Source organism: Macaca thibetana, chromosome 9, assembly GCF_024542745.1.
Source record: "Macaca thibetana thibetana isolate TM-01 chromosome 9, ASM2454274v1, whole genome shotgun sequence".
In the NCBI taxonomy this organism is placed as follows: domain Eukaryota; kingdom Metazoa; phylum Chordata; class Mammalia; order Primates; family Cercopithecidae; genus Macaca; species Macaca thibetana.
Window position 1 is genome coordinate 93,911,060 of NC_065586.1, and position 26,046 is coordinate 93,937,105.

The 26,046-nt window shown below is 50.0% G+C and overlaps 2 protein-coding genes across 3 annotated transcripts in view; both read right to left on the reverse strand.

The window, feature by feature from the left end:
* Window positions 1–26,046, reverse strand: part of MMS19 (MMS19 homolog, cytosolic iron-sulfur assembly component) — a 458,727-nt gene that overhangs the window by 413,291 nt on the left and 19,390 nt on the right. The window lies entirely within an intron of this gene.
* Window positions 1–26,046, reverse strand: part of CRTAC1 (cartilage acidic protein 1) — a 166,292-nt gene that overhangs the window by 5,331 nt on the left and 134,915 nt on the right. The window contains exons 10-15 of one of the 2 annotated variants that reach the window (XM_050802889.1): window positions 25,611–25,711; window positions 24,971–25,139; window positions 14,068–14,213; window positions 12,651–12,693; window positions 10,137–10,280; window positions 9,515–9,690 (exon numbers count right to left, since the gene is read on the reverse strand). In XM_050802889.1, the coding sequence (XP_050658846.1) occupies window positions 9,572–9,690; window positions 10,137–10,280; window positions 12,651–12,693; window positions 14,068–14,213; window positions 24,971–25,139; window positions 25,611–25,711 (722 nt within the window). In that variant the 3' untranslated portion in view covers window positions 9,515–9,571. Of the gene's footprint in view, window positions 1–9,514; window positions 9,691–10,136; window positions 10,281–12,650; window positions 12,694–14,067; window positions 14,214–24,970; window positions 25,140–25,610; window positions 25,712–26,046 lie in introns of those variants that run through there. The other variant, XM_050802888.1, reaches the window with a different exon arrangement.

Genomic DNA, 26,046 nt, shown 5'->3' on the forward strand with positions numbered 1-26,046 from the left:
ACCGTGTGACTGCCCTTACAGGAAACTCAAAGACAGGCCAAACTAGCCTTTGATTGGGAGTCAGGATCAAGATTACCCTGGGTGGGGGGTAGCAAATGGATGGGGACCTGGGGGGCATCTGGGAGCTCAGGATGTTCTGTTTCTTGACCAGAGTGCCAGTTATACAGGGGTGCTCACTTCATGAGAATTCACTGAGCTGTACACTTAGGAGCTGCGTTATTTGTCTGTACCAGTGATATATTTCAATAAAATTCACCCAAAAAAGCCTATTGGCTACAAAATAGGAAAAGAAAGGACAGACTTGAAATTAATATTTTGTTAAATATCTGGAAATGTAACACATATGCCAAACAGACAACTGCAACTCTATGTTACGTGTGTGTGTGTGTGTGTGTGTGTGTGAAAATGTAAGACCCCACTGCTCTGTGGAGGTTGGGGCCTCCAAAAGGGAAGGTCCCTGATGCCTAAGAAAATCTGAAAACAGCCCAGGTTCACACCAGGAGTTCTTAACCTCGACCCGACTGCATTCATGTGCTGTTATCTGAAGAGAGAATCTACAGCTTTCAGCAGATTTTCAAAAGGGTATGCAGCCCCCTAAAAAGGTTAAGAACAATTGGTTTTGAGGAGTCAGTGAGAAACTGGCTGTGAATGTGCTTGGCATGAAAGAGGTGCTTGGTAATGTCGATTTCTTTCTTTCCTTTCAGAGCCCAGCCTTTGGGGGTTTCCGCATGACCCTTCTCGGGAGACTTCTAGGAGGATTTATTCTCCTGGCAGTGCCGAGGGCAGCCTGCACCAAGCTCACAGTTCTTCCTCCAAGAGGATATTCAAAGGGCCTGTCATTTCAGCATCTGCTGGACAGCAGAACTTTGTGTGCAAGATCCTGGAGCTGCGTTGGGTCTTGAATCAGGGACAATGGAAATAAGTGGGAAGGTGTGAAGGGAGTCAGAGGGCTGTGCCAGCTGCCCCCCTTCCCACCTCCAGCAATTCACTTAACTTTCCTGAGTCTCAGCTTTGTCATTATGAGAATACATATATTTATAAATAATCATCTGTTTCTCCAATGTAAGATATTATTGTTATTGCAGAAGTGATACTAGGGTCTCATTATACGATGTCCTCATGATATAGATTTATAGCAGGCTTCAGATTCTGGCATAGAATAAACAGATACTTATCCAAGGGTTCACTAACTCCCTAATAAATGCCAGGAACATTCATGTACATTATTATTCCATTTAATTCTCGAACACTGGGGTGTTGAAATCTTATTTTACAGATGAGGAAACTGACGTTCTAGGTGGTTAGGTAGCTTGACAAGGGCTAGTAAGTGTCAGAGCAAAGACTTGAACCTAAGTCTCTGACTCCAAATCCCACTCTCACTCTGCCACAAGAGTGAGATGTGGGAGATGAGAGACTCTGTTCTACCTGGATTGACTCATAAAGATAGAAGACAGATTCCAGACCAGAGAGAAACTCGTGGGCAAATGCATCCCCAGAAAAATTAGCTTTGCAGGGGCATGAAGGTACTAGTTATTTTAGAGTAATTCAAGTTATTGATTTCTGTAATGGAAAAGTGATTGGGAACCAGCTACCACGTGAGAACAGTGCTGAGTGAGTCCCCAAGACGGGGGAAATGTTACACACAAGCTTACACACAGCTTACAAGACCTCAGAGATGGCGAGGGTCCTTTTCCCTGCTGCCTGCAATTAATCAGTACACTCCTCAAGGGCAGGGAGCCTGTCTTACTCACTCCCCCACCCTCACTCTCACCTCTTCCTGTCCTAAGTGCTTGTCACAGGGCCTGGCCCTGGCCAGGTGAATGGAAGATTCTGCCCATCTCAGGCTGGCAGGAAGAGGCGAGCATATACAGATGTGTCATCTGCAGACCCGTGGGGCAATGTGCCACTGAGAAGCAGCTCAGAACCATGCAGACAGGCAGTGGTCACTGAAGGATACAATTCACCTGCAAGTGGTCACCTTATAACTCAGTTAAAGGGTGGATGAGTGACCCCAGGCCACTCCTTGAGCTGGGCAGCAACTCTCAGTGATGTTGCCCTGGCTGTGACATTGTGACTCTGCTCATGACCTCTACCTATCCTGGGAGAGGAGGGGAGGAAGCGTGTGTCCCACCCCAGTCAGCCCTGCCTGACACTCCCCAAACACCATTTCGAGGTGGGGAAATCCTTCTGGTGCTGAATGTTTTACCTGAGAGATCTGGGCCTCAGGCCCTAGAGAGTGAATTACTGTGAGTGAATCGCTGGCTGGATGGCTGGCTGGCTGGCTAAGTGGATGGATACAGAGAAGATGGGTGTAGAGAGATGACGGATAGATGAGAGATGAGCGAGAGGCCTGCCTGGCTTGAGATGGATGCTCGCAGACCCTGGAGAGGCAGGTGAATGGATGGGTACCGATCGCCCCTGGGCTCCCCAGTGCAGACCTAATATAGGGCTGGAGCTCTTCAAAGGGAAGATGCTGTGTTATCCCAGTCCCCACATGAACTCCACATTTGTAACTCTGAGTGATGGATGTGTCTTGTTGGGAAGAATCCTTATAGGTCTAATATTGCCCCAGCTAATGGCTTATGGATTGTTGTAAAGTCAGGCATTGCTGGAAGTGAAGCCAGGAGGTTAAAGGTCCTGGTACAGATTTTATGACAATATCTGCATTTCCTCAGTCAGGCACTGCAGCAAGTACCTTATAGGCTCGATGAAGCCTCACAACAACTCTATGAGGATTTTATCACTGCCTCCATTTTGTGGATGAAAAAACTGAGGCTCAGAGATGGAAAAACTTCTTGAGGCCACTTCCGAATGCGTGGGTGGAGGGTGTGACCTTCAAGCCCATTTGATCCCAGAGTTTCAGTGTGAAGGGAAAACTTTCAGGACAGGTGAAAGGGAGAGGGGAGGGCCATAGGATTTGTGCACCGCTCTAAGAAAAGACATGGCATTTTGGCACATGCGAGACACCTTCTGCAGTGGGAAGAGGCGCTGAGACTTTCCAATGACCGGGTGCCCCGAGGGCAGCCCCAGGCTTCCTTCTCCCTCTCTTTCCTCTGTGTCAGCCTTCGAGGGCTCTCAACCTTGAGTCTGGGGACCTGAACTGTAGAGAGGGTGTATGTCTGGCTCACTTTCCTTCCTTTGGCCTAAACTTGTCCTTCTGCCATGGTCCCCACAAGCAGTTGGGGAACGAGGATGTGCTTTTCTCCTATTCCAGGGGCTCTACAGCCAGGTCTGGGGTGGAGGGAGGGAAGTTAATCCTTAGATTTGTGGGGAGGGTGCTTTAATGACTCTAGGGGATGAGATCCTTCCTGGCTGCTCTGGGGCTGGCCATGAAGAACGAGAACCAGCTACCAGCTACCTTTAGCGGAATTATTCTGGCCCCAGACTGCTTTCCTGCTGGCAGACAGGCAGAGGGCATGAGGTTCTGGGCGGGACATTCTGGGAACGGGTGATACAGATTCTCCATCTGCCGCACCCTTCTCCTGACCCTGCCTTCCTCCTCACAGCTAAGCAGGCTCGTCTCTGCATTCGGGACCTCCATTCAGGTCTGTATTTAATCCCAGCTGAGTTCTAAGGTCTAAGTGTGGTTCTTCTGTTACTTGATGGGCACGTATCCTGACTCAGTTTCCATGTCAGCAGAGCAGGAAGGACAAGCCCTGCCTCTCTTATTCTTGAACTTGTTCATATACTTGGGCTTCTGGAACACTTGGAGCTTTCTGGAGAAGGGTGCTGGGAGCAGCCTGGTGCTGAGCTCTTTTGAGGAGCAGCCGGCAGCCCAGGCAGGGAAAGGGACCAGACAGGGGTGCAGATGCCTTGGGAAAGTCACAGCTTCTTTTTGGGCCTTGGTTTCCATGTCTGAAAAGGAGAGGATGGGACTAGATGACTTCTCAGCTGTTCCTGGATATAAAGCTCTAGGATTCTGTGATTGTTGAGGGCCAAATTCCCAGGCCAGCTCACTAGCTCCCGGTGACCTCCACTCTGTGTGGCCCAGTTCATGCCATGCCTGCCCAGCTCAGTTCACCTTGTTTTATGACTGTTCTCTCTGGGAATGGCACTGCATGAGAATTCAGCTGAACACAGCACAGTCCAGGCCCCTGGAAGGCTGGCTCTGTCCCTTATGGTCATTTGCTATCTTTTTCTGGTGAATCCGTCAGTTCCCCGGAGGTGGTCCCATCCTCCCCACCTCTCCCATCGCAGGTGTCCCGGCTGGCAGCAGGGTGCACCAGGAAGCACAGGAGCTTTGGCACTGAATGGGCCCGGGGCTCCATCCTGAACATGGCCACTTAATAATAATTATATCTCTAATTTGTTGGGGGCTTTCTATGTGTCAGGCACCATGTCAAGTCTAATATAATAACTTTATGAGGTATTATCCCCATCTTGTAGATGGGAAAACTGAGGTTCAATGACACTTTACCTACTTTAAGTCTTTGCTCAATGCCTCTTTCTCAGGGAGCCCCGCCCTCACCCCGCTATTAAAAATGGCATTCCGCCTCCATCCTGGCCCTCCCAGATGGCCTTGATGTTACTCTTCTCCAGCCCTCCATAGCACGTATCATGCTCCAACACGCTACAGACTTTAGTTATTCTGGGTATTGTTTAGTGCCTGCCACGTCTTGCTAGGGCAGGGACCTTTGTCAGTGTTGTTCACAGATATATATCCCAAGCCACTAGAACAACACCCAGCACACAGTAAGTGTTCAGTCGCTGTACATCACATGAACAACTGGTTAAATAACTTCCTCAGTGTCAGTTACCTAGAGATTGCACAGCATAAGGCTTAAGAACCAGGCCGGGCGCGGTGGCTCAAGCCTGTAATCCCAGCACTCTGGGAGGCCGAGACGGGCGGATCACGAGGTCAGGAGATCAAGATCATCCTGGCTAATACGGTGAAACCCCGTCTCTACTAAAAAAAAAAAAAAAATACAAAAAACTAGCCGGGCGAGGTGGCGGGCGCCTGTAGTCCCAGCTACTCGGGAGGCTGAGGCAGGAGAATGGCGTAAACCCAGGAGGCGGAGCTTGCAGTGAGCTGAGATCCGGCCACTGCACTCCAACCTGGGCGACAGAGCGAGACTCCATCTCAAAAAAAAAAAAAAAAAAAAAAAAAAAAAAAGGCTTAAGAACCCAGGCTTTGGAGCTAGTCAAGAGTTTGAATTACAGCTCTTGCCACTTTAGCTAGCTATATGACTTTGCATAATTTACTGTTTCTGAGCCTCAGTTTCTTAGGTAATAAAATAGACTAATAGCATTTATATTCTGGGATGGGTGTGAGGATTCATGGAGACATGGATGTAAAGTTCTTGGCATATGGCAGGCATTGCATAATGTTAGCTGCTTTCCTGGAGGATGTTTTTCTTCTCTCTTGTGTCTCATTTTCCCTCTGGTGGCCTATTTTTTGACCACTTCACTGTCAACAGTAGTTCCTTAGAGGACAAGTCACCGTGGGAGGGGTTGGTGTCATCTGTGGCGTTAACCAGCCCATGTTCTTTTCCTTCCTTCCAGGATGCGCCTGTTGCTACGGAGACACAACAGCAACCCCTGGCAGGTTCCTGGCCCCTGCGGCTGGGATTCTGGCCTCAGAGAAGGCTGGCCCTGGGGACAGGGAGGCAGGGAGGCAGGGAGGGGCTCGGTTTGCCTTCTGGGCTGGAAGTCTGGGTGGAGGTATCAGCCTGGAATCTGTTGGAAGAACTTTGCTGGCTCCCTGCAAAAATGAAGCGCTCATCTTCCTGTCTCCATGGGGCTCTTGGAGTCTGGAGCGGAGTTCCTGCTTGGGCTGAGGTTCAGTGGCACTGGTCTGGGTGTGATGCCCAGACCCTGGGAGGGGGCCATAGCAGCCAGAGTGACACATAATCAAACTCCTGGCCCTCAGAATGGCACCTTCCCAGAGTAGGGTTGGCAACCACGTAGATGCTTGAAGAGGCCTGGTGGTTGGTTTACCATTCTGCCTCAGCGAAGGCTGGCCGAGCCTGCCTGGCGAGGGTACTCTCGACATGAGCGAGCACTGCCACCTCTTCTTGTAGACTTGAACGTGACCGTGGGGAGGACTGTTTCAGATCACTGGGCCTCCAGGGGCTCCATTTTCCCCTTCCTAATCCTGCTCTTGATCCTGGGCAGCATGAGTGACTGTGGCTTTTGCTTAAACCAATTCACCATCCCAAATGAAGAAGGGAGTGGTAGTTGAGAGTGCCAGCAGACAGCCAGACTCCTGGGATCCAATCCTGCCTTCGTCTGTCTGGGCTGTGTGACTCTGCACAAACCATTTAGCTTATCTGTAAACCTGGGATAATTACAGCACCTTCCTCTTGAGATTATTGTGAGGGTTAGACGAGTTGATTATTGTAAAGACTTTAGATTCAACCCAGACACGTTGAGCCCACTAAATGTAAGCTATTATTGTCATTTTAAGGCGTACGTGCCTGTGAAGAGGGAGTTCCTGAGCAGAATAAAAATGGTATTATTCTTATTATTTGGTTTCTCTTGAAAAATGGGGAGTTGTGGCAGCACTGGCCCACCTTCCTGCTGGAGTGAGTTGTGGCTGCCTGGTGCAGGCAGGTGGGGCACCAGCTCCTCCATTTGCATAATCCCTTCCAGGTCCATTTCATTACTTGACTGCCCCTAAAGGCATCTGCTATTTTTGTTACAAATTAAAGTGTAGCATAAGCCAACAAAGATGTCAGGAGCCCGGGTGGGGCTAAGGGACAAGGAAATGACAGACTTATCTGCACAGGAGGGGACGGAACGGTTTGGGCTCCCACGGGTCTCAGAGAAAGGGATTAGAAGAAAGAGGGGAACGGGAATGCTGAGCCTGGGTAGCTTGGGGGTGGCTTTGCACCCACAAATCTGTGCCTGGTATAGCACAGACCAGTAGATGCATTGAATTTGAGGCACTTGCTCAAAAAGCCTGTACTGCTAGCTCAATGAGGAGGCTCTGTTTTTTTTTTTTTTGGCGGTGGGGAGTAGGTAACGTTGAGTGGGTTCACTATCCACCTGTCCTCTGTATCTTTCAGCCTTGTATCTCTTGCAACACAAGCATCTTGGGGGCAGGGGATTTGTCCACCTCATTAGAGGGTCCCTATCACATTCCTCATGGGAGGAACCTAGTGCTTGTCATACAGGATATTCTCAATAAATGCTTGCTGAATGAATATGTAAATGAATGAATGCAGAGAGCTTGCTTTCTGGTATAGCAACCTGAGAATTCAGTTCGACTTTTTAGAAAGCCCTTTGGTGTCCCACTTCTATTCCATGCACTTGGCTCCTCTATCTGGCTGGAGGGAAGGCAGTGTAGGGGTGGCAACCACATTACCTTCACTTACCATTACATACCTAGAGCCTAGCTCAGTACCTGGCACATAATAGGTGCTTGACGAATATTACTTTCACTTACCATCATACGCCTAGAGCCTAGCTCAGTACTAGGCACATAGTAGGGGCTCAACAAATATTACTTTCACTTACCATTGTGTGCCTAGAGCCTAGCTAAATATTTGGCACATTGTAGGTGCTCAATCCGTATTTGTTGAACTCATGAATGAATCAAATGGAAGCCTTATCCTGGAGTCTGAGTGCTGTAGTGGTGCTCTTATCAGCTGTGGGAACTTAGAACTCCTCTTTGCAACTCACTGGACCCCACTCACCCAACACGGTCACATGACGCAGACATACCCTGTTATATAAAACTCAACGTAAAGGCATTCATGGTTATCATTTATAAGGCATCATCTGAAGTCTGCTGTCACCCTGAACCCCCAGTGTCCTTGGCAGGCTGTCTCTGTAGTTGTCTTGTCCCTTATTTCTTGTGTTGTTGTGTATGGACAGTCATGGGCACTGTTATCTTGTCATTTACCACTGCATTTGGAACCATTCCTCTGTGGGTTTTGGGTTTTACTTATCTCGCTATCTTAGATACACTTTGTTCATTTTTTAAAAGGCAGCAGCTTCCAGAAGGACTAGGGAATAGTCTGAACAGTGACAGAGCTGCCTGTTACCCCTCTGACAAGATGGTGTAGTGGGAAAGGGCTCCAGCCCTGGCCTGGGGAGCAGTGGGCTCCATGACCTTGGGCACAGTGACCTTGAATACTTCAGCTCTCTGAGCCTCATCTCTGGAGCCCTTTCAGATCTTTAATTCTATGTCAATACACAGGAATGGGCTTTCTAGAAGTGGAATGATTTTTAAGTTGGTGTCTGCTTTTCAGGGAAATTGTAGCTGTTTTCATTTAAAAACTTTTCATTTACGCTCCTGTTCTGAGTGTAAAAATAGCACTAGCTATAAGGAATTCATATTTTGTGATTTATTAGGAGTATTACTATGATATCAGAAAATGGCAGGGTTTTTTTTTGTTTGTTTGTTAAATATGTTTTTTAAAGGGTTCCTGCATTCTTAAGTGTAATTTTATTATATCCTGGGATGACTTTTTTTCCCCATGAAGAATAGATCTATGTTTTATAACAAGCCTTCACTACCGAGGCTGGTTGTGAGCATATTCTATGGTGTTACATCATTCCCAAAGGGTGTTCTGGCTACAGGAGTGTTATATTTTCCAAGCAGAATGCAGAGACCAAGCAGCAAGGTTCTTTCTAGAAATCAGAGTAAACTGAGATGAGCCATGCCTATGTCCAGCCAGACATTAAGGAGTCTTAGAAAGGAAAGGCCCTTAGGGATATACCAGCCCAACTCTTTTGTCATCTACATTAGGGAAACTGAGGCCCAGCATGGAGAAGTGACTTCCTGCAGGTAAAAGGCCCAGAGTACATACTCCATTTCTGCCCCTTACTCATCACACATCCTTCACTTGGCCCAAACCCTGGTCCCCCAAATGTGAACAGTGTTGTACACAACCAGCCACTGCTGGTGCCTGAGGGTGATACCTGCTTTGTGTTATGATCTGCTTTCAAAGCATCCCATGGTGGAAGGGCTGCTCCTAATTCAGCATTCCAATCAGTTCTACTTGCCACAGACCTTTTTTATCACCAGCTTGGCACTAATATCTAGTAGAGAGTTTATTGGCATAATATCTTCATAAAAGAGGCTGGAAGGCTTAGCAAGTTCAAATGATAACATTTTTATCAAGAGTCCCAAAGGACCACCCTTTTCCTTCCCATCACCACCACCAACACCAATAAGGCTTTCTCTAGCACAGGAAGTCAGGGGCAAAAAGCAGAAACAGCACAGGCCAAATCAGCAGGCACATGGTACATTATCAGATCAACCAGCAAGCAACCACCTGGGAGCCATCTTTGTTAAGGGCAAAATAAGGAGCTCACGAGACACTGGAGGATACAAGACTATCTTGATTCTTCTGAAGGAGTGAGGGAGGCTGGATGGGGTAATGGGGAGACTTTCCTTTCTGTTTTCTCAGAAAACATGCAAAGGAAGTCTTCACAAACAACTAAGGTTGCATCAGTATCCCAACCTTCCCTTTTCAAAGATGGCCACCCCTGTTGTCCATTCAGAGGGAGCACGCAGCAGAATCTACTGGGCGTGGTGAGAGAGAGACAGGCAGCAGGAGAGAGATTTAGTTTTCCACAAAGGCTGTTAGTTTTGTTTTGTTTTTTCCTTTATTGACGGGATTTAAAGTGCATATAACTGAAGGCAAAGTCCAAGGCCTAGAGAAAGATATGAGGCCCGAGAGAGAGGCTCAGAGATTCTAAAGGCGGCGGAAGAATACCCACCTAAAAAGGCCACTTGAGCTGCAAAAAGGATGGGACAGGGAGATAGAAAATGGGAAAAAGAGAAAGGGGGTGGGGACGGGGTGGGGGTGGAGGAAGGAGTTTGGGAAGAAGAAATTACCAGTTTAGAAATTCAGCCAAAGATGAGTAGTAGGAGTTAGTTTATATCCCAGCTATGAAAATATGGGCTGACTTCAAGGTAGGAACAGTTGTTTTAGGAAAGGTAAGAAGAATGAGAGCCTCAGGCCAGGACACAGCATCCCCTGGCCCTTCAGGTGATGGTAGAAGTGATGGGGCTTCTCCAAGCCTCTGTCATGGTCTTCCCTGGAGACCCAGTGTGGGTCAAAGGACACTCTATCCAGCCAGGAGAAGGAAGGGGTGGGAACCTTGATCTGGGGCCTACCCAGAGCTCCCCAATGGAAGGCAACTTCCCTTTGCTACTGGACTATGGCTGGGGCCCCACTCACCCACACAGGCTGTGCCATCCTCGTTGGGCTCATAGCCCCGACTGCACCTCTTGTTGGTCCGGCACCTGTAGCTTCCATAGGTGTTGACACATACGGGCTTGTCTCGAGGGCACACGAATGGGAACTGGATGCATTCATTGGTGTCTGCAAGGCGAGGGGAACCACTCACCATGAAGGTGTGGGGCAGCAAGTCCCAGCCCAGGCTCTGCCTGCCCATACACTGCCTGGCTTTGGGAAAGTGTCTTCCTCGCAGAGCTCCAGTTTCCCTGCTTCAATTCCCTTGGCTGGCTCCTCCTGTGCTTGGTCTCTACATGCTGGGGGGCACTCAGGCTTGGTCCTGGGTCCTCTCTTCTATCTACCACAATCGTTCTAGGTGATCTCTTCATGCATGGATGATTCCAAAAGTTCTATCTCCAGTCACAGCCTCTCCCTGTAGCTCCAGACTCACGAATACAATAACCCATGACCTACTTGACAGCTCCGCTTGGATGTCTAAGATGCACCTCGTGCTTAATATGTCCAAAATAGAACTCCAGATTCTACCCTGCCCTTAAACCTCTCTTGCCCTCTGTTCTGTCTTCTCTAGCTCAATCAATGCCCCCATCATCTATCAGCTGCTCAAGGAGAAATCAGAGTGACCCCGATTCCTCTGTCTTTCTTGCCCTCTGTGCGATTTCACAGCAGAGCCTGTCCACTTTTCCCCACAGTCCACCAGTCCACCTCTTTCTGTCACCTCTTTCTCATTCCTCTGCCACCACCCAATTTCCTGCCATCGTGACCTCTTGCCTGGATTTCTGCCGCTGCCTCCTCACAGAATACCTGTCTTCCCCTCTTCCCTTCAATTCACTCTGCAATTCAGCAGCTGAAGTGAGCCTTTAAAAACATGAATCACATCATATCACTCTCCAGTTTAGCTTCTAAGGCCCCTAAGAGCAAAATTCAGACTCCCTACAGGGGCCTCATGGACTCTCCATCATCTCCAGGCCATACTGGCCTCCCTCCTTCTCCTTCGACACACGAAGCCTTTGTCTTGCCTCCTGCTTTTCACTCCTGCCTTTCCCTCAGCTCTTTCTGGGCCTGGATCCTTCTCATCCTTCAGGTCTCAGTTCAAAGTCTTTCTCCTGAGGCCCTCCCTGACCACTCTGTCTGGAATAGTCTCCAGGGAGCACCTTGCTCAGAGGGTTCCGAAATCATCTTGTCCAGCTGTGTGGTCTATCTCCCTTTACTAGAATGGATGCCCCTCTTGTGGAGGCTGGGGGTGGGGGTGGCACTTGGCCTACATCCCCAGCTCCCAGCATGACACTGCTGTGTATGAGGCACATAACTGCCTGTTGGGTGATGAAAAGGAAGAGGAGGCTGATCTCAAAGGGTCCTTCCAGCAGGCAGAGAAGACTCTGGAATTTCTATGCACCTGCACTGTGTGTTTGGAGTGGGGCCAGGTGGGGATGTGGAGAGCATAGAGGAGTCATTTCCTCCTCCAGCCACCCTTCCACCACTGCTCCTCCGCCTCCCAATCTGTGCTCCTTTGTCCAGACAGTGCCCCCACCAGAACCCTGTCTTCCCTCTCTGTGACTGCCAAACTCCTCCTCATCCCTCAGGGCCCAGGCTTGGACCTCACTTTCTCTAGGGCACCTTCTAGGACCCTCCCTATGCTGGTTTAGGGCCCCTGCTTTGTAGTCTCCAAGCCCCTGCCCTCCCCCATCTGGGCCCTGATCACACTGTGTGGTTGTCAGCTGTTTACTTGTGTGGCTCTCCATTGGCTTTTAGCTCCTAAGAGTGGTATCTGTCTTGTTTACTCCTGTATCTCAGTAGCAAAGGGCTAATGAGCGGCTGCAGAGTAGACTTGGGAAGAATGCTGGATGAGGGTTCAAGGAAGGAGGGATCCTTGGCCTGATCCCTCATTGCTGGTCACTGGGATGGAAAGTGTTGGGGGTGAAGGTCTCCTGGACACTGAACTTCTAGGCTGCCCCGTCCCATTCCAGGCCTTTGGGGACTTTCAGAAGGTTCTTGGACCCTCAAGGAGCTGCCATCCTGGTAGTGCTGCAGCTACCTGCCTGCCCGAGTACTGCACCAGGCTGCAGTCTCCCTTCCACAATGTGACCATACTCCATACACTATTTTGCCCCAATGCCTTGGCAATGCCCACCCTTGGCTGCCAGTCCCCTTGCTTGCTGCTCCACATGGACTTGCTGGCCATGGCATGTGGCTATTCCCCCTGTGCCAGGGTGGTGGTGTGTCTCCTTCCCATGTGCACTTTCTCGGTACTCATGGCAGGGAAACACTGCCAGTTCCCAGAACTGTAGTGATTCAGCCTGTGGGTCATTAATATCACTCCCACCCTGGTGAGTCATGTGGTGGTTGTCCTGGCATCTGGAGTCCCAGGACAAACAACACCCTCCCCTGTCCTCCTTTCTACCCCTTGCTTGCACCCTGGACCTTGCCATGAGTCAGGCGGGCATTCCCCAGGGAGATTCCGGCCTCTGCCCCATGTCCTGGTGACTGAAGGCAACTCACCCATGCAATGGCCATTTTCCTGCTGGGAGAATCCTTGGCCGCACTGCAAGGTGGGCAGAAGCAGAGACATGAGTGAGTTAAGAAGGTCCCATCCCAGGTTCCCTCCTAGTCACGGCCACAGAGCAGCTGTCATCCTAACCACAGCGTGAGGCATGCTCTGGGCCTGGGGGGAGCCCCCTCCCTTGTAAGACCCTTCCTCTGCACTGAGAACAGAAGCCTGGCAGGGAGGACATGAATGGATACAGTTCAGACTCTTGCTCATTTCCCTGTGCAGGGGATCCACGTGCCCGCGATGGGATGCCTAACAGAACCCGTCCCTCCTGTAGCATAGCCTTGAGGCTGAAGTTGGGTCTGTCAGGGCAAAGAGTAACGAGGGCTGGGAGATGCTTTTTGAAGTGTCTGATCACTGCCCACACGCACTTCTCCAAGAACTTCCCCCTCACATGGGTGGGTGCCTGCAGCCGTGCTTGCGTCCTGTCTCTCTGGCCAGGGCTGATGGGCGGACATCCTAGCAGGAGGGAAGACTCAAGGCTTTGCAGCAAGAATTTGAACAAATGGACTCAAAGACTTGAGAGTTCGGAGCTGGTCCTGCCAGGCTGTGGAGGCTCTACCATGCCCATATGGGGGTCTCAGAGACAGCAGCCTGGGGTGGGGCAGGGGACTCAAAATGTAACACACATGACACAAAATGTCAATCGACCATACTGATGAATGAGGTGGGTGGATGGGGATTGTTGGGGAAGAGGGGCCCCTCTCCTCCCAAAGCCAGTGCACTGACAAAGGTCCTTGAGCTCCTATGGCTGAGGCCATAAAGTTGCCAGTTTCCACTCATCCTGAGCTTCCCTGAGTTTTGTGAGCGATCCTCCTTATAAGTCCCCTTTATTTGTGTGAGTTTCGGTGGGTTACTGTTACTCGCCACCAAGTGAACCCCATCAGAGTTGGAATGACACTGCTGACATGGGTCCAGAGCTGCTCCTCAAAGAGACCCCAGAAGTCCTGCTGCAGGCTCTCAGCACCATCCTAGGGCAACAGGAGGTCTCGTCAGAGACTCGGAAAGAACCAGGAGGGCAGCAGGAGACCTGGGGTCATTTTTTAACTCTGCTCACAACTGACTGTGCAGCCTAGGTGGGCCTTGGTGGGTTTCCTCTCTTAACTTCGGTTTTCTTCCTCTGTAAAACTGGTGCAAAAATGCTTGCCCTGCCAATACAGCAGGGATTCTTTGAGGAGCAGAAAAGATGTGGGCGTGATAGTGTTGTGCAAACTACAAATGGAGGGATCAGTATGAGGCCTTCGCTTTGCCAAGAAGATTTCCATCACTCTAGAGGCTGAGTTTGCAGATTCCTGGGAACCCAGCTTCAGCCCATGGGGTTGTGGGTGGTGCCCGCTTTTCTGGCTATGCCCAGATGCCTTTGCCCACCTCCAGTGGGGCTGGGTTCTGAAGTGTGTCCTCATCCCGGGGGTAGGGGATCTCCAGCACCGAGTTCATCTCCCCGCTGGCCACGTTCCGGCTCACCATCTTGCCATCTGGCCACGTCACCTCCACACTGCTGGCTTCATCCTTCCCTGAGGGATGGAAGGAGAGAACATCAGCAGCAGAGGAGAGCGGGAGGCTCTCAGAGAAAGCATCAGCATCAACGAATTCATCCATTGAATAAAAGCATGAATTGAGCACTGTTCTAAGTGCTACGGAAATGGTGAACGAGACAGATTTGAGGTCCCTCCTCTCTGGAACAATGCTGTCCAATAGACCTGTCTGTCTGCAAGGACAGAAATGTTCTGCATCTGTGCCGTCCAGTACAGTAGCCACTGGTCACATGTGGCTGTTGAGCACTTGAAGTGGGACTTGTTTGACTGAGGAGGTGAATTTTCAATTTTATTTAACTCTAATTAATTTAAATTTAATAGCCACACATGGCTGGTGGCTGTCATGTTGGATAGTGCAGCTCTCGAACTCACATTCTAGCGGAGAGGCCAAGCATCAGGAGGCTGTACTGGAGGACACAGTAAGGCCTGTGATAAGCAGGTTGTCTTTGGAGTCTGGGTTCAAATCTTGGCTCTACCCCTTACCTGGTATGTTGGAAAGAGCATGGCGGGAAGTGGGTGGGAGACCTGGGGACAAATCCCAGCTTTGCAGCTAACTGGCTTTGTCATCCCAGGAATGCTTCTTGTGTTTCTATTTATTGAGCTCTGCTAAGGGCCAGGCTCTCTCTTGTCACTGGGGATGCCCCTGTTCTGATGGAGTTCCTGCTCCAGTTGGGGAGACAAGCAAACAGGTGAACAAATAAATCATGTCAGATATTGACAAAAGTAGGGCAAGTAGGTAAGGAGGAGCTGGGGGCTGCCAGGGCCTTGTCTAGTCAGGCAGTCAGGGACAGCCTCTTAGGGAGGGGGCATTTGCACTGAGCTCCACATAAAAACTTGGAAAAAGAGCTGGGCATGGTGGCTCATGCCTGGAATCCCAGCTACTCAGGAGGATGAGGCAGAAGGATCGCCTGAGCCCAGGACTTCAAGGCCAGCCTGGGCAACATCGTGAGACCCTGCTTCTGAAAAAAACAAAAAACAACAAAAACAAAAACAAACAAACAACAACTTAAAAAAGATGGAGTGATAAACAGCTGGCAGTTGGCGGACAGGGGAGAAAGACCATTCTACAAATCTAAGATGCTTACAGAAGATGATGGGAAGCTCAGAGATATTCACAGTGAATCCATTTGCACACACCCCTAAAGCAACGTGCTACATCATTGATGGAAAGCAGGCTGGAAAGATTTGTCAGATGTTTAGGCACCATCAAAGCCAGCCCCAGCTCCCCGCATAAGGAAGCAGGCCCGCCACTGTGGCAAGGTCAGGCTAATGGTGATGGATGGGGGTGGGGAGGAGGTGGGGCTGGGCCTCACATTCCGGGAGAGGCTGCTCTCAGGTCAGCCCCTGGGAAGGAGAGCTGTGCCCAGCACAGACAGGGGGAGCGCACAGTCCACTCTATCACCATCAGGGTTGAGCAGATGTGGGGACACGGGGTCCTGCAGGGGGCCTTGAAATCAACACACTCCCCCAAACACCATTCCTGGGCTAAATAATATATCACCCACATATATGCACTATTATTTTTCCTAACATATGTAGATAGTGTTAGAAAACAAATTAAACTTAAAATTGCTGTTGAATGTATATTCACTTTTGGTCATTGCTATCCACCAGTGAATTTTACAATGATAGCTACTATAGGGTGGACGGTAGTTGGCAAAATATCTTGATGTATAAAGGGGGTTCCCATATTTTAGAAAAGGGTGTTTGGAGGCCACATGCAGACCTGGAGGAGAATCTCTGTGTAGACTTCCGGTAGAGACCACTGTGGGGCATGGAGGCAGGGAGCCAGGTGCTGGGGGGAGGGCCCATGATGAGGGGGTTCCAGAGGGAGTTACGTCTTGCGAGCCACAACCCCCAGCTTCTAGATCCTTCCCATGTTTGGTCTCCTTTTGCTCTCCCACCCTGGCCTCCAGGGGACTCTCACTGGAACGTCCCAGCCTTGCTGCTGCCGTGCTGTGAGTCTGTGAGGGCCAGGGCCAGAGCTATGCTCTGAAGAGTCCATGGAGAAGCAGCCCCTGCCCTCATGGGCACGGCAGGCAGCAGCAACAGAGACGCTTGGAGACAGAGGCTCATCCTCACACCCTGAGTTCCTCTCCCACACAGCTCAGTTTCTCTTCCCACAGGGAAATCCTCTCCTTCTGGGTCCAGCCCCACTGTTCTGGGTTTTGCTTTATCAAGCAAGAAATTATTTCTCATCAGTCCCTCAATCTACAAGAATCCCTTCTGCAGAAGAGGGGTGAAAATGGGACTGGGGGGTGCCGACTACAGATTTTCTTTTCTTTCTTTCTTTCTTTTTTTTTTTTTTGAGATGGTGTCTCACTCTGTCACCCAGGCTGGAGTGCAGTGGTGGGATCTCAGCTCACTGCCACCTTCCCCTCCCAGGCTTAAGTGATTCTCCTGCCTCAGCCTCCTGAGTAGCTGGGATTACAGGCATGTACCACACCGCGCCTGGCTAATTTTTGTATTTTTAGTACAGACGGGGTTTCGCCATGTTGGCCAGGCTGGTCTCAAACTCCTGACCTCAAGTGATCCACCCACCTCAGCTTCTTATAGTGTTGGGATTACAGGTGTGACCCATCACACCCGGCCAGACTTTTTTTTTTTTTTTTCTAATTTGAAGTAGAATCTTGAGGCGCGAGAGATTTGGCATTTTCAGGGTGTGCAGTTCCCAAATTAAGTGGCATATATAAAAGGTAAATATTTGCCATTAAAAGAAGGAGACAAAGAACAGCAAACGTTTCTTACCTAAGACTGCAGAACAGCTACATGAATATGTTTTCCAGCCTGACTGAAGGGCCACAAAGGACTCAAAAGAGTCGCGGAATATTCATAGACAGTCACAGATCTGCCTGTGGTACTTGCGGCACTTAGTTTTTTTGTTTGTTTGTTTCTGTTTTTATTTTGAGATGGAGTTTTGCTCTTGTTGCCCAGGCTGGAGTGCAGTGGCGGGATCTCGGTTCACCACAACCTCCACCTCCCAGGTTCAAGCAATTCTCCTGCCTCAGCCTTCCCAAGTAGCTGGGATTACAGGTGTGCGCCACCATGCCTGGCTAATTTTGTATTTTTAGTAGAGACAGGGTTTCTCCATGTTGGTCAGTCTGGTCTTGAACTCCCGACCTCAGGTGATCCACCTGCCTCAGCCTCCCAAAGTGCTGGGATTACAGGTGTGAACCACCACGCCCAAGGGGAGTTAGTTTTGAGTTCTGCTTCAGCAGCTTCCTCCAGACAGCTGCTGGTGCAGGGGGCCTGGGGCTATGAGATAAGCAGGCCTCAGAAAGCACAACCAGCAGGACTCCCTCCTCTGCCGCTGTTTTTTGCTAACTTGGGCATCCTCTCTGGGCCTCAGTTTCTTCATCTATAAGATGGGGGTGCTGGCCGACAGCCTTACCACTCCTAGGAAGCAGAGCCTTTCTACCCTTGGAGCAGGAGTCCTGCCCCGCCGTTAATCATTCACCTCAGCGTCCCTGGCACCATCAGCTCTTGGACATGGGGTCTCCCTACAGTTTCCAAAGGGCTTTCTGGTGTTGGTAACAACAGTGAACACTGACAACATGCCCCAAGCTGTACCAACTGCTTTATGATGCTAACGCATTGAAACTTCACATCTCCACAAGGAAGGTGCCGGTGTTATCATTTCTGTCTCAGAGACGAGAAGGCAGAGCCATGCAGAGGTGCAGTGAATCGCCCAGTTGCCCAGCAGAGGTCGGACAGATCCCAGAGCCGACATCTACTGTGCCCCTGTTACACCGCCCACCCTATCCCACGCTCAGCAGCCACCCTATACCAAGCTTTGTGCAGGGATTTGGGATTCAACAGAGAATGAGACAGACCCAGGCCCCGTTCTCATGATTCCCATGGGAGCAACGAATACAAGTGATTATATTATAAGCTGGGAAAGTGCCACAACAGCACTGCTACCATGCGGTGAGAGAGGTGGGTCATTTCATTTGGGCATTGCAGGAGGAGTAAGAGTTTGTGAAGCGAAGAAGCAAGGAAGGAGCATTCCAGGGAAAGGATACAGTGAGGGCAAAGGTACAGCGGCATGAAAGGGTAAGTTGTAGCTGAAGATCAGGAAGAAGTTCAGAGTGGGAAAGAGTGTCAGAATGTGTATCAGGTGGGAATGTGTATCAGAGGAGGCCGGGGAGGGGCTTCAGAGCCTTCACACTTACGCGGTGGGTATTTTATCCCCATTCTCCAGATGTCAACATTGAGGCTTGACAAGGTGAAGTGACTTGCAGGTGTCTGAGCTAGGACTGGAAGCCAGTCTCCTGTCCTTAGGCGCAGCTCATCCCTCTGCCCAGGCAATCTGCATAACATCTTAAGTCTTCCTGGGGCTGCATGGCCGAGGGGGACTGGCTCCCAGACACCGCACACCAGCAGCCTCGAAGCCGGTCAGTCCTGCCAGGCCTGTGTGTAGGGGAGGGCTGAGCAGAGGAGCGCCCCCCATTAACCAGCAGAGACAAGAGGTCAGGAGCAGCAGTGAGTCACCTCTGGCAGCTTTTAAAGGACAGAGGCCAAGGAGGCAGAGAGAATTGCACTTTTCAGAAGAATTACAAACAAAACAGATGGTGGGAATACAGTTGGTAGAATATTTTTGCACTTTAATAAAGCAATTTTTATGAGGGCCACTGAATTTCCCTTCCGTAAATGAGCATCAGCCGGTGCGGAGAGGCAGCTCTGAGTCACCTGCAAGCAATTAGCTGAAAGGACGGTGGCATGTGTAGGTGGGGCTGGGGCATCGGCAATGCCGGTTGTGGGGGAGGGGGAAGAGGGGAGGAGAATGGTGGGGGTGGCTGCCTGAGCCGGTGACTCCCAGTGGAGCTGGCGGAGGCAAATAGATGATTGGTGTGTTTTTATTTTCTGGGTTTGGGAGTGAGCTGCCTCGGCCCGCTACCAGTTGGGAAGTGGAGGGTGGGCATGTGGGGCTCGGGGGTGGGTTCTGAGCAACCAGGTTGGTGGTGGGGGAGCCCTCGACAAGGGCTATAAGCAGAAACACTTATTTTCAGCAGGAGGTGAGGAGCAGCAGGGAAAGGCCAGGGTGGAGAGGGACTGCGGAACTTGGTGGGGGGCTCCACTGAGCAAGGCAGGGTCCACTGAGAAGGGACCCCACAGCAAGATGTCGCTATGAGAGCTCTGCACAACACAGTGGGCCCTCTGGGAGCCCCCCATGCGGACACTCATTGCCTGTGGACGGAGGTGGGGAGTACAGGTGAGGGCCTGCGTCCTCGGGGTGTGCTCCAGTGGGAGCAGACACGATGTGCATGGGGCAAGGCTGAGGCTGTCTGGGAGAGGCACACGTGTGCACACTCACATACACGTTCGTGTACCCACACATGCGCACCGCACCTTGCTGCAAAATCAGGAGGAGGCAGTGCAGGACTCACGGAGGCAGGAAGGGGGCAGGGGCCCTGGGGGCAGGTGAGTTGAAGTCTTGTGAGTGCCGGCAGGGGAGCTTCCCACTGGCCCCTCTCCTCTACTCCTCAGTCATAGGGGACCTCAAGGCAGGCCTTTCTCAGATTCATGTTGTAGACATCCCCACTTCTCACCCCAACTGCTCAGAACTGGAAACAATCTAACTGTCCATCTAGAGGGGACTAGGTAAATAGGTGGTGAGGTGAGTGCTGCCTCACAGTGAAATACTTCACAGCCCTGAAAGGAAACAGGAGATATGCACAGACCTGGCATGCTGTCCAGGATGTGTACACACACACATGCACACACACACTCACACGTGTATATAACAGGCTTTCACTCTGTTACCCAAGCTGGAGTACAGTGTTGTGATCATAGCTCACTGCAGCCTCAAACTCCTGGCCTTGAGCGATCTTCCTGCCTCATCCTCCTGAGTAGCTGGGACTATAGGCTTGCACCACCACACTGGGCTAATTTTTGTAGAGAGGGGGTCTCAACATGTTGCCTAGGCTGGTCTTGAACTCCTAGCCTCAAGCAATCCTCCCTCCTTGGCTTCCCAAAGCACTAGGATTACAGGTATGAGCTGCTGCACCCGGCCTTGGACATATGGTTAAGAGGGGAAAAAAGCAACTTACAGAAACAAGTGGAAAGCATCATTCTTTTGATTTTAAAAATTGCCAAGAAATACGTGTCTGTGTGTTCCTGTGTATATGACATGTAATAAAAGCATATCACAAGCATGACCTGTCCAACCCGGACCACTGTGCTGGAAAACTGCTCCTTGTCCCTTCCCCTCTGCACTCCTAATTCATTCCTCTGTTCTGCATTTTCTTTTTTTTTTTTTTTTTTTTTTTTTGAGATGGAGTTTCGCTCTTGTTGCCTAGGCTGGAGTGCAATGGCACAATCTTGGCTCACCGCAACCTCTGCCTCCTGGGTTCAAGCGATTCTCCTGCCTCAGCCTCCCGAGTAGCTGGGATTACAGGCATGCACCACCATGCCCAGCTAATTTTGTATTTCTAGTAGAGACGGAGTTTCTCCATGTTGGTCAGGCTGGTCTCGAACTCCAGACCTCAGGTGATCTGCCCGCCTTGGCCTCCCAAAGTGCTGGGATTACAGGCGAGAGCCACTGCACTCGGCCCATTATATCTTCTAACATTTTATTTATTTACCTATTTACTATGTGTATTATGTATATAAGTTCCTTCTACTGGAACATAGGATGGCTTGTGGCAAGGATCTTCAGTTTTGTGTTTGGCACACAGTAGGTGCTCAGTAAATATGTAGTCACTAAATGAATCAAATGATATTGAGGGAAGGTGAAGGAAGAAACATTTACTTTTTCCTTAATATTCCAAACAGGGGTGAAACGATGAGTAATTTTTCTTCTTTTAAAAATAATTTTCTTATTTTCCTATAATCAATATGCATTGTTCTTACAATGAGAAAAAAAGTTTTCCAAAACATTCCCATTCTTTGGACTGGACCTTCCCACTTCTGGGCCTCTGGCCAAGCCAGTCCAACCTCTGGAATGCTCTCCTTAGGCCCTCGCCTACCCCTTCTAAGCTCCTACTGTCCTTCTAGACCTAATTCCAGTCCCACTTCCTCCGGGAAGCTGCCCAGAACAAAACTGACTTCTCTCGCCTGCGTCCTCTCATGGCCACGGGGCCAGTGTGGCGGTGTGTCCAGATCTGCCTCTCATGAGAGTCCTGTGTCCATCTGCCTTCCGCCCACTGCCAGCCTGGAGGGCAGGGGGCATTTCTTATCTGCCTCTTTCCCCATGTCTCTGCTCTCCTGGTCTTCCACAGGCCCATCTCTGTCTTTCTGTCTCCCCCTGTTCTCTCTCTTCCCAGTCCTTCCCTCCATCTGGCCTTCTCCACTGGCGCCCTCGCTCCTGCTCCGTTGCCAGCTCCCCTATCAGTCAGGAAGAGCAGTGCTGAGCTCCACTCATAAGAGATCCAGAGGGGCCTGGGAGCTGCAGGGATGGAACTGCCCGCCTCTCACTGTGTCCCTGGCGGCTGGGTTGGCCATCTGCTGAGGCGCCTCGTGACCCAAGGGGCCTGTCCCTAGAGCAGCCTGCCTTCCAGTGCCGCTGGGAATGGATCCTGTCAATAGAGAGAGGAGTCTGCCGGGAGGCCCCTTAGAGCATTTTGAGCCAGAGGTCAGACGAAGAACAAATCCCAGGGCTTTGCAAAATAGCAAGGGCTGGCACTAGGCGGAGGTCCCAATGAGATGCAGTGTGCGTAATACTGAGTGTGGGGAGCAGGTGCCCAGAAGGGACTATTGAACCCCCTTCTCCCCATCATATGACCTGGCCAGTTAAGAAAGCAATCTATTCTCCTGGCAGGGCAGATTCTGGCCAGAGAAGGGACCAAGTGAGGTCCCTAATACACCACTTAAAATAGCAGAGGCAGCCCCTGAGATGTGGGGAAGGAGAATTTCAGCCCCCATCCTGCCCTTGCCATTGATTTACAAGGTAAGCCTCAATGTCCTTACTGGCACAATGGAGTGGGGGAGTTTTCCAACCAGAAGCCTGGATAAACAGCCACCTATGATACCATGGCGGTCACCTTGCCGCTTGTCTGGCTGCACAAAGCAGCTACTAGAGGTGTTAAGTCACAGTCAGGAACTCAGACCATGGCGTCGGGAGGTGGGATCCAAATCTAGCTCTCCTTACTCTGTGGAGGTGTGGTTTGGGGCAAATTACTTGACCTCAGTCTCAGTTTTCTGACCTGTAAAATGTGGGTTATGATACCTGATTCTTCAAGTTGTGAAAATCAAATGAAGTGACAGGCAAACCACTCAGCCCAGTGCCTGGCACATACTAATTGCTTGATAAGTGTCGGCTGCTGCTACTTTGTGAGACAGGACTATGTATTTAAAAGGTGTCTTGTGCCTTTAGGGCCAGCTTAGCACATAGCTGTCTTAGGAGTGATAAACACTCCAACCTCAGGCTGACTTATCCAGGGTGAAATAGCCCAAGAAAACGATCATATAACCAGGCCCTGGGTCCCCTAAATATTTATTGCTTCTTTTTCAGACTACACATAAATATTATGTGTTCCCTATAAAAACTGGAGCACACACACACAACAAAACATATGGAAGGAAATAAAAACCACACGCTCAAGGAAGCCTGGGTTTGAATCCCAGTGCTGCCATATAGTATCATGTGACCTCGGCAGGTTTCTTAATTGTTCTGATCTTCAGTTTTCCCATGTGTAACATGGGGATAATATTGCTCATCTCACAAGGTAGTCATGAGGATTAAATGAAGTAATAAGAGTGAAGTGCTTGGCACTGTGTCTGGAATAAGTGAGAGTTACTATATTAATCCAGCCACTCAGACAGAATCACTGTTCTCACTTTTTGCATTTCCTTTCAGGTTTTTTCTGCACATATGATGTGTGTATAATATTAACATTTGTATTCAGTAATTTGAGACCATAGTGCCTATTCCTTTTATATTAAAATGGTACATCTCATGAGGTGCGAACACCTGGGGAAGGCGTCTGATTTTGAACCTAGGAATGTTTGACTCCAGCACTTTCTGAACCATTGCGTTTCAGTGAAGACACTCTGGGCTCCTCTACTCCTACTGGTGTTTCTCAATGTTTTTTCCATCATTGTAATCCCCTCACCCTGCCAGAAGACTCTTTAGACTTTTTCCCCAATTCCCCCCATATATTTATTTTAAAATGTTGTATTTTAAAATAATTATAGATTCACAGGAAGTTGCAAAGATAGTACAAAAAGCGCCTCTGTGCCCTTCACCCAGTTTCACCCAATGGTTGCAGGTTCCCTACCCAGGGATCCACCAGAGGCTCCACAAAGATCCCCTCGGGCTGCCCTTGATGATAGTCACACCCACTCCTCTCCCTTCCGTCATCTCTAAGTCCTGCCAACCACCAATCTGTTTTCCGCTGTATAATTTCGTCATTCTGAGAATGTTATGTAAACAAAAATCTACCATACTGACCTTTGGAGATGAGCCTTTTCTCCCCTTTTCTCACTCACCATAGTGCCCCGGTGATCTACTCAGTTTTTGCACGTATCACATAGCTGAGTAACATTCTATGGAAGGGCTGTATCACAGTTGCTTGAACTATTAACACCTAGGTTGTTTCTAGTTCCGGGCTATTAATATAAAGATACTATGAACAGATGTAAAGATGTTTGTGTGGATATAAGTTTTTATTAGTCTGAAATAAGTGGCTTGGGATATGATAGCTGGGTCATAGAGTAGCAGTTGTTTGCTTAGGTTTGTTTTGTTTTCTTAAAATAAACTGCCAAAAGATTTTCCAGAGTAACTGTACCATTTTACATTTTCACTAGGGATGTAGGAGAGATCCAGTTTCTCTGATTTCTAGAAGCTACCTGGATCCTTGCCAGCATTTGGTATTGTTGCTATTTTTAATTTTTGTTCTAATAGGTATGTAGTGATAGTTCCATTAATGCCACTGATATACTGTATATCAGTTTATGTGCTATATGCTTGTTGATGCTTTTTTACTTTTTGAGACAGAGTCTCACTCACTCCAGCCTAGGCTGGAGTACAGTGGTGCAATCACAGCTCACTGCAGCCTCTACCTCCCTGGGCTCAGGTGATCCTCCCACCTCAGTCTCCCAGGTAGCTGGAACTACAGGCATGCGCCACCACGCCTGGTTATTATTATTATTTTTTGTACTTTTGGTAGAGATGAGGTTTCGCCATGTTGCCTAGGCTGGTCTCGAACTCCTGAGCTCAAGAGATCCACCTGCCTCAGCCTCCCAAAGTGTTAGGATTATAGGCGTGAGCCACTGCACCTGGCCCCTGATGCTTTTACATATTTAAAAAAAAAAAAAGATAGGATTTTGTCATCCCCCTTCTCCTGCCAAGAACCCACTCTCTCCTCTTTGGGGTGACTTCACTCCCATTGAGAATGCATGGTTTCCCAAGCCTGTTCAAGACTGAACCAGCTCCCAAGAGGCTAGGGAAACAGCTGGCTTGGACACATTTGGTGCAGCCCAGCATTTGAACAAGGCTACAGCCTTGAACAAATGGAGGATTAAACACTCTGACCCCAAGGTGAACTAATTCCACGGAGGCACTGGGGTGGGGACTCCTGCAAGTGAGATGCATGAAAATCTAACCAGCGTTTCCCACTCGCCTCCTCTTGAGCTCAGGCTCATCTCAGAGCAGGGTTTGTCCCCAGTAGCTGGTGTCCATCATGGCTGTCACAGTAGAGCGGTGCCCAAGGATGCTCGGGCTGTGAGTCCCTGAATCAGTCAGCATCCCGCTGTCCTGACAACAGATCACCATCCCCCACCGGACCCCTACTCACCCAGGCCAAAGTGTGCCACAGGCTCCATCTCGCACAGGTAGCCTGAGCCACCGTCGATGATCCTCAGGTGGGCCCCGCTCTTCTTGGTGTAGAGCACGACCTTAGCCCCCCTGGCAAAGGCCCCAAACCGGGTGCGTGGCACCACTCGCAGCCAGTTGTTGTTGAAGCCCTGCAGGGAGAGTGAGAGGTAGACACCCGGTGGGTGTCAGCGTGGTGGGTGGGAAGAGCAGGGAGCCAGGGAGGATGGGAGGGGGAGAGGGAGAAGAAGGAGGAAGAGAAGAAAGTGGGCAGAGGAAAAAGAGAGGAAGAGGAAGCCAGGCGAGAAAAACAAATGAGGCAAAGACAGATTGGCTAAATGAAAGAGAGGCACTGTAGATAGAGGAGACAAAAGCCGAGGGACTCAGGGCACAGTGTTTGGCAGAGAAACGACAGTGGAAGGCAGAGAGGCAAGGGCTTCTCCCAAGGCAGCCCTTCCTGAGCTTCCTGGTGCTGCTGGAATTTACCTCCCTCCTCCAGGGCCCAGGGCTTCCATTACCCGCCATGCTGGCCAAGCCAGCACCCCAGTGCCTTGCCCTCACCAACCTAAGGTACCCAAGAGCACACAGGGCTGGGATCTGTGGCTCCTGAGGTCTGAGCGCACCTGATTGCCCCGGAAGACGGACAGCGGCTGAGCCATGGACTCTCCATGGGACAAGATGAGGTCCAGCATCCCGTCTCCGTCGAAGTCGGTCACCACACCCCCTACAAACAATGCAGATTTCACCTCTGGCCGCCATCCAGGAGACCCACAGAGGAGAGATGTTCCTAACCAAGTGCAGTATCCACAGCCCTGGGTGCGGGGTCAGAGAAAGCGCAGCACCGGGGCAGGAAGGCTGGGGCTCGGCACCCATCTCCTATCCTTCCTAACAGCCGACTCATGATAGGACTCATGGGACAGACATTTCCTTCCTTCCCCCGGTCTTTGCATGGAGACAGTGCATGCAAATTACTCAGACCACATAGGCTTCTTTCTGGTCTTTCTATTATGGTTTGAATAATACATGCCTGTTATATTTGCATAGATTTTTCTGTCAATT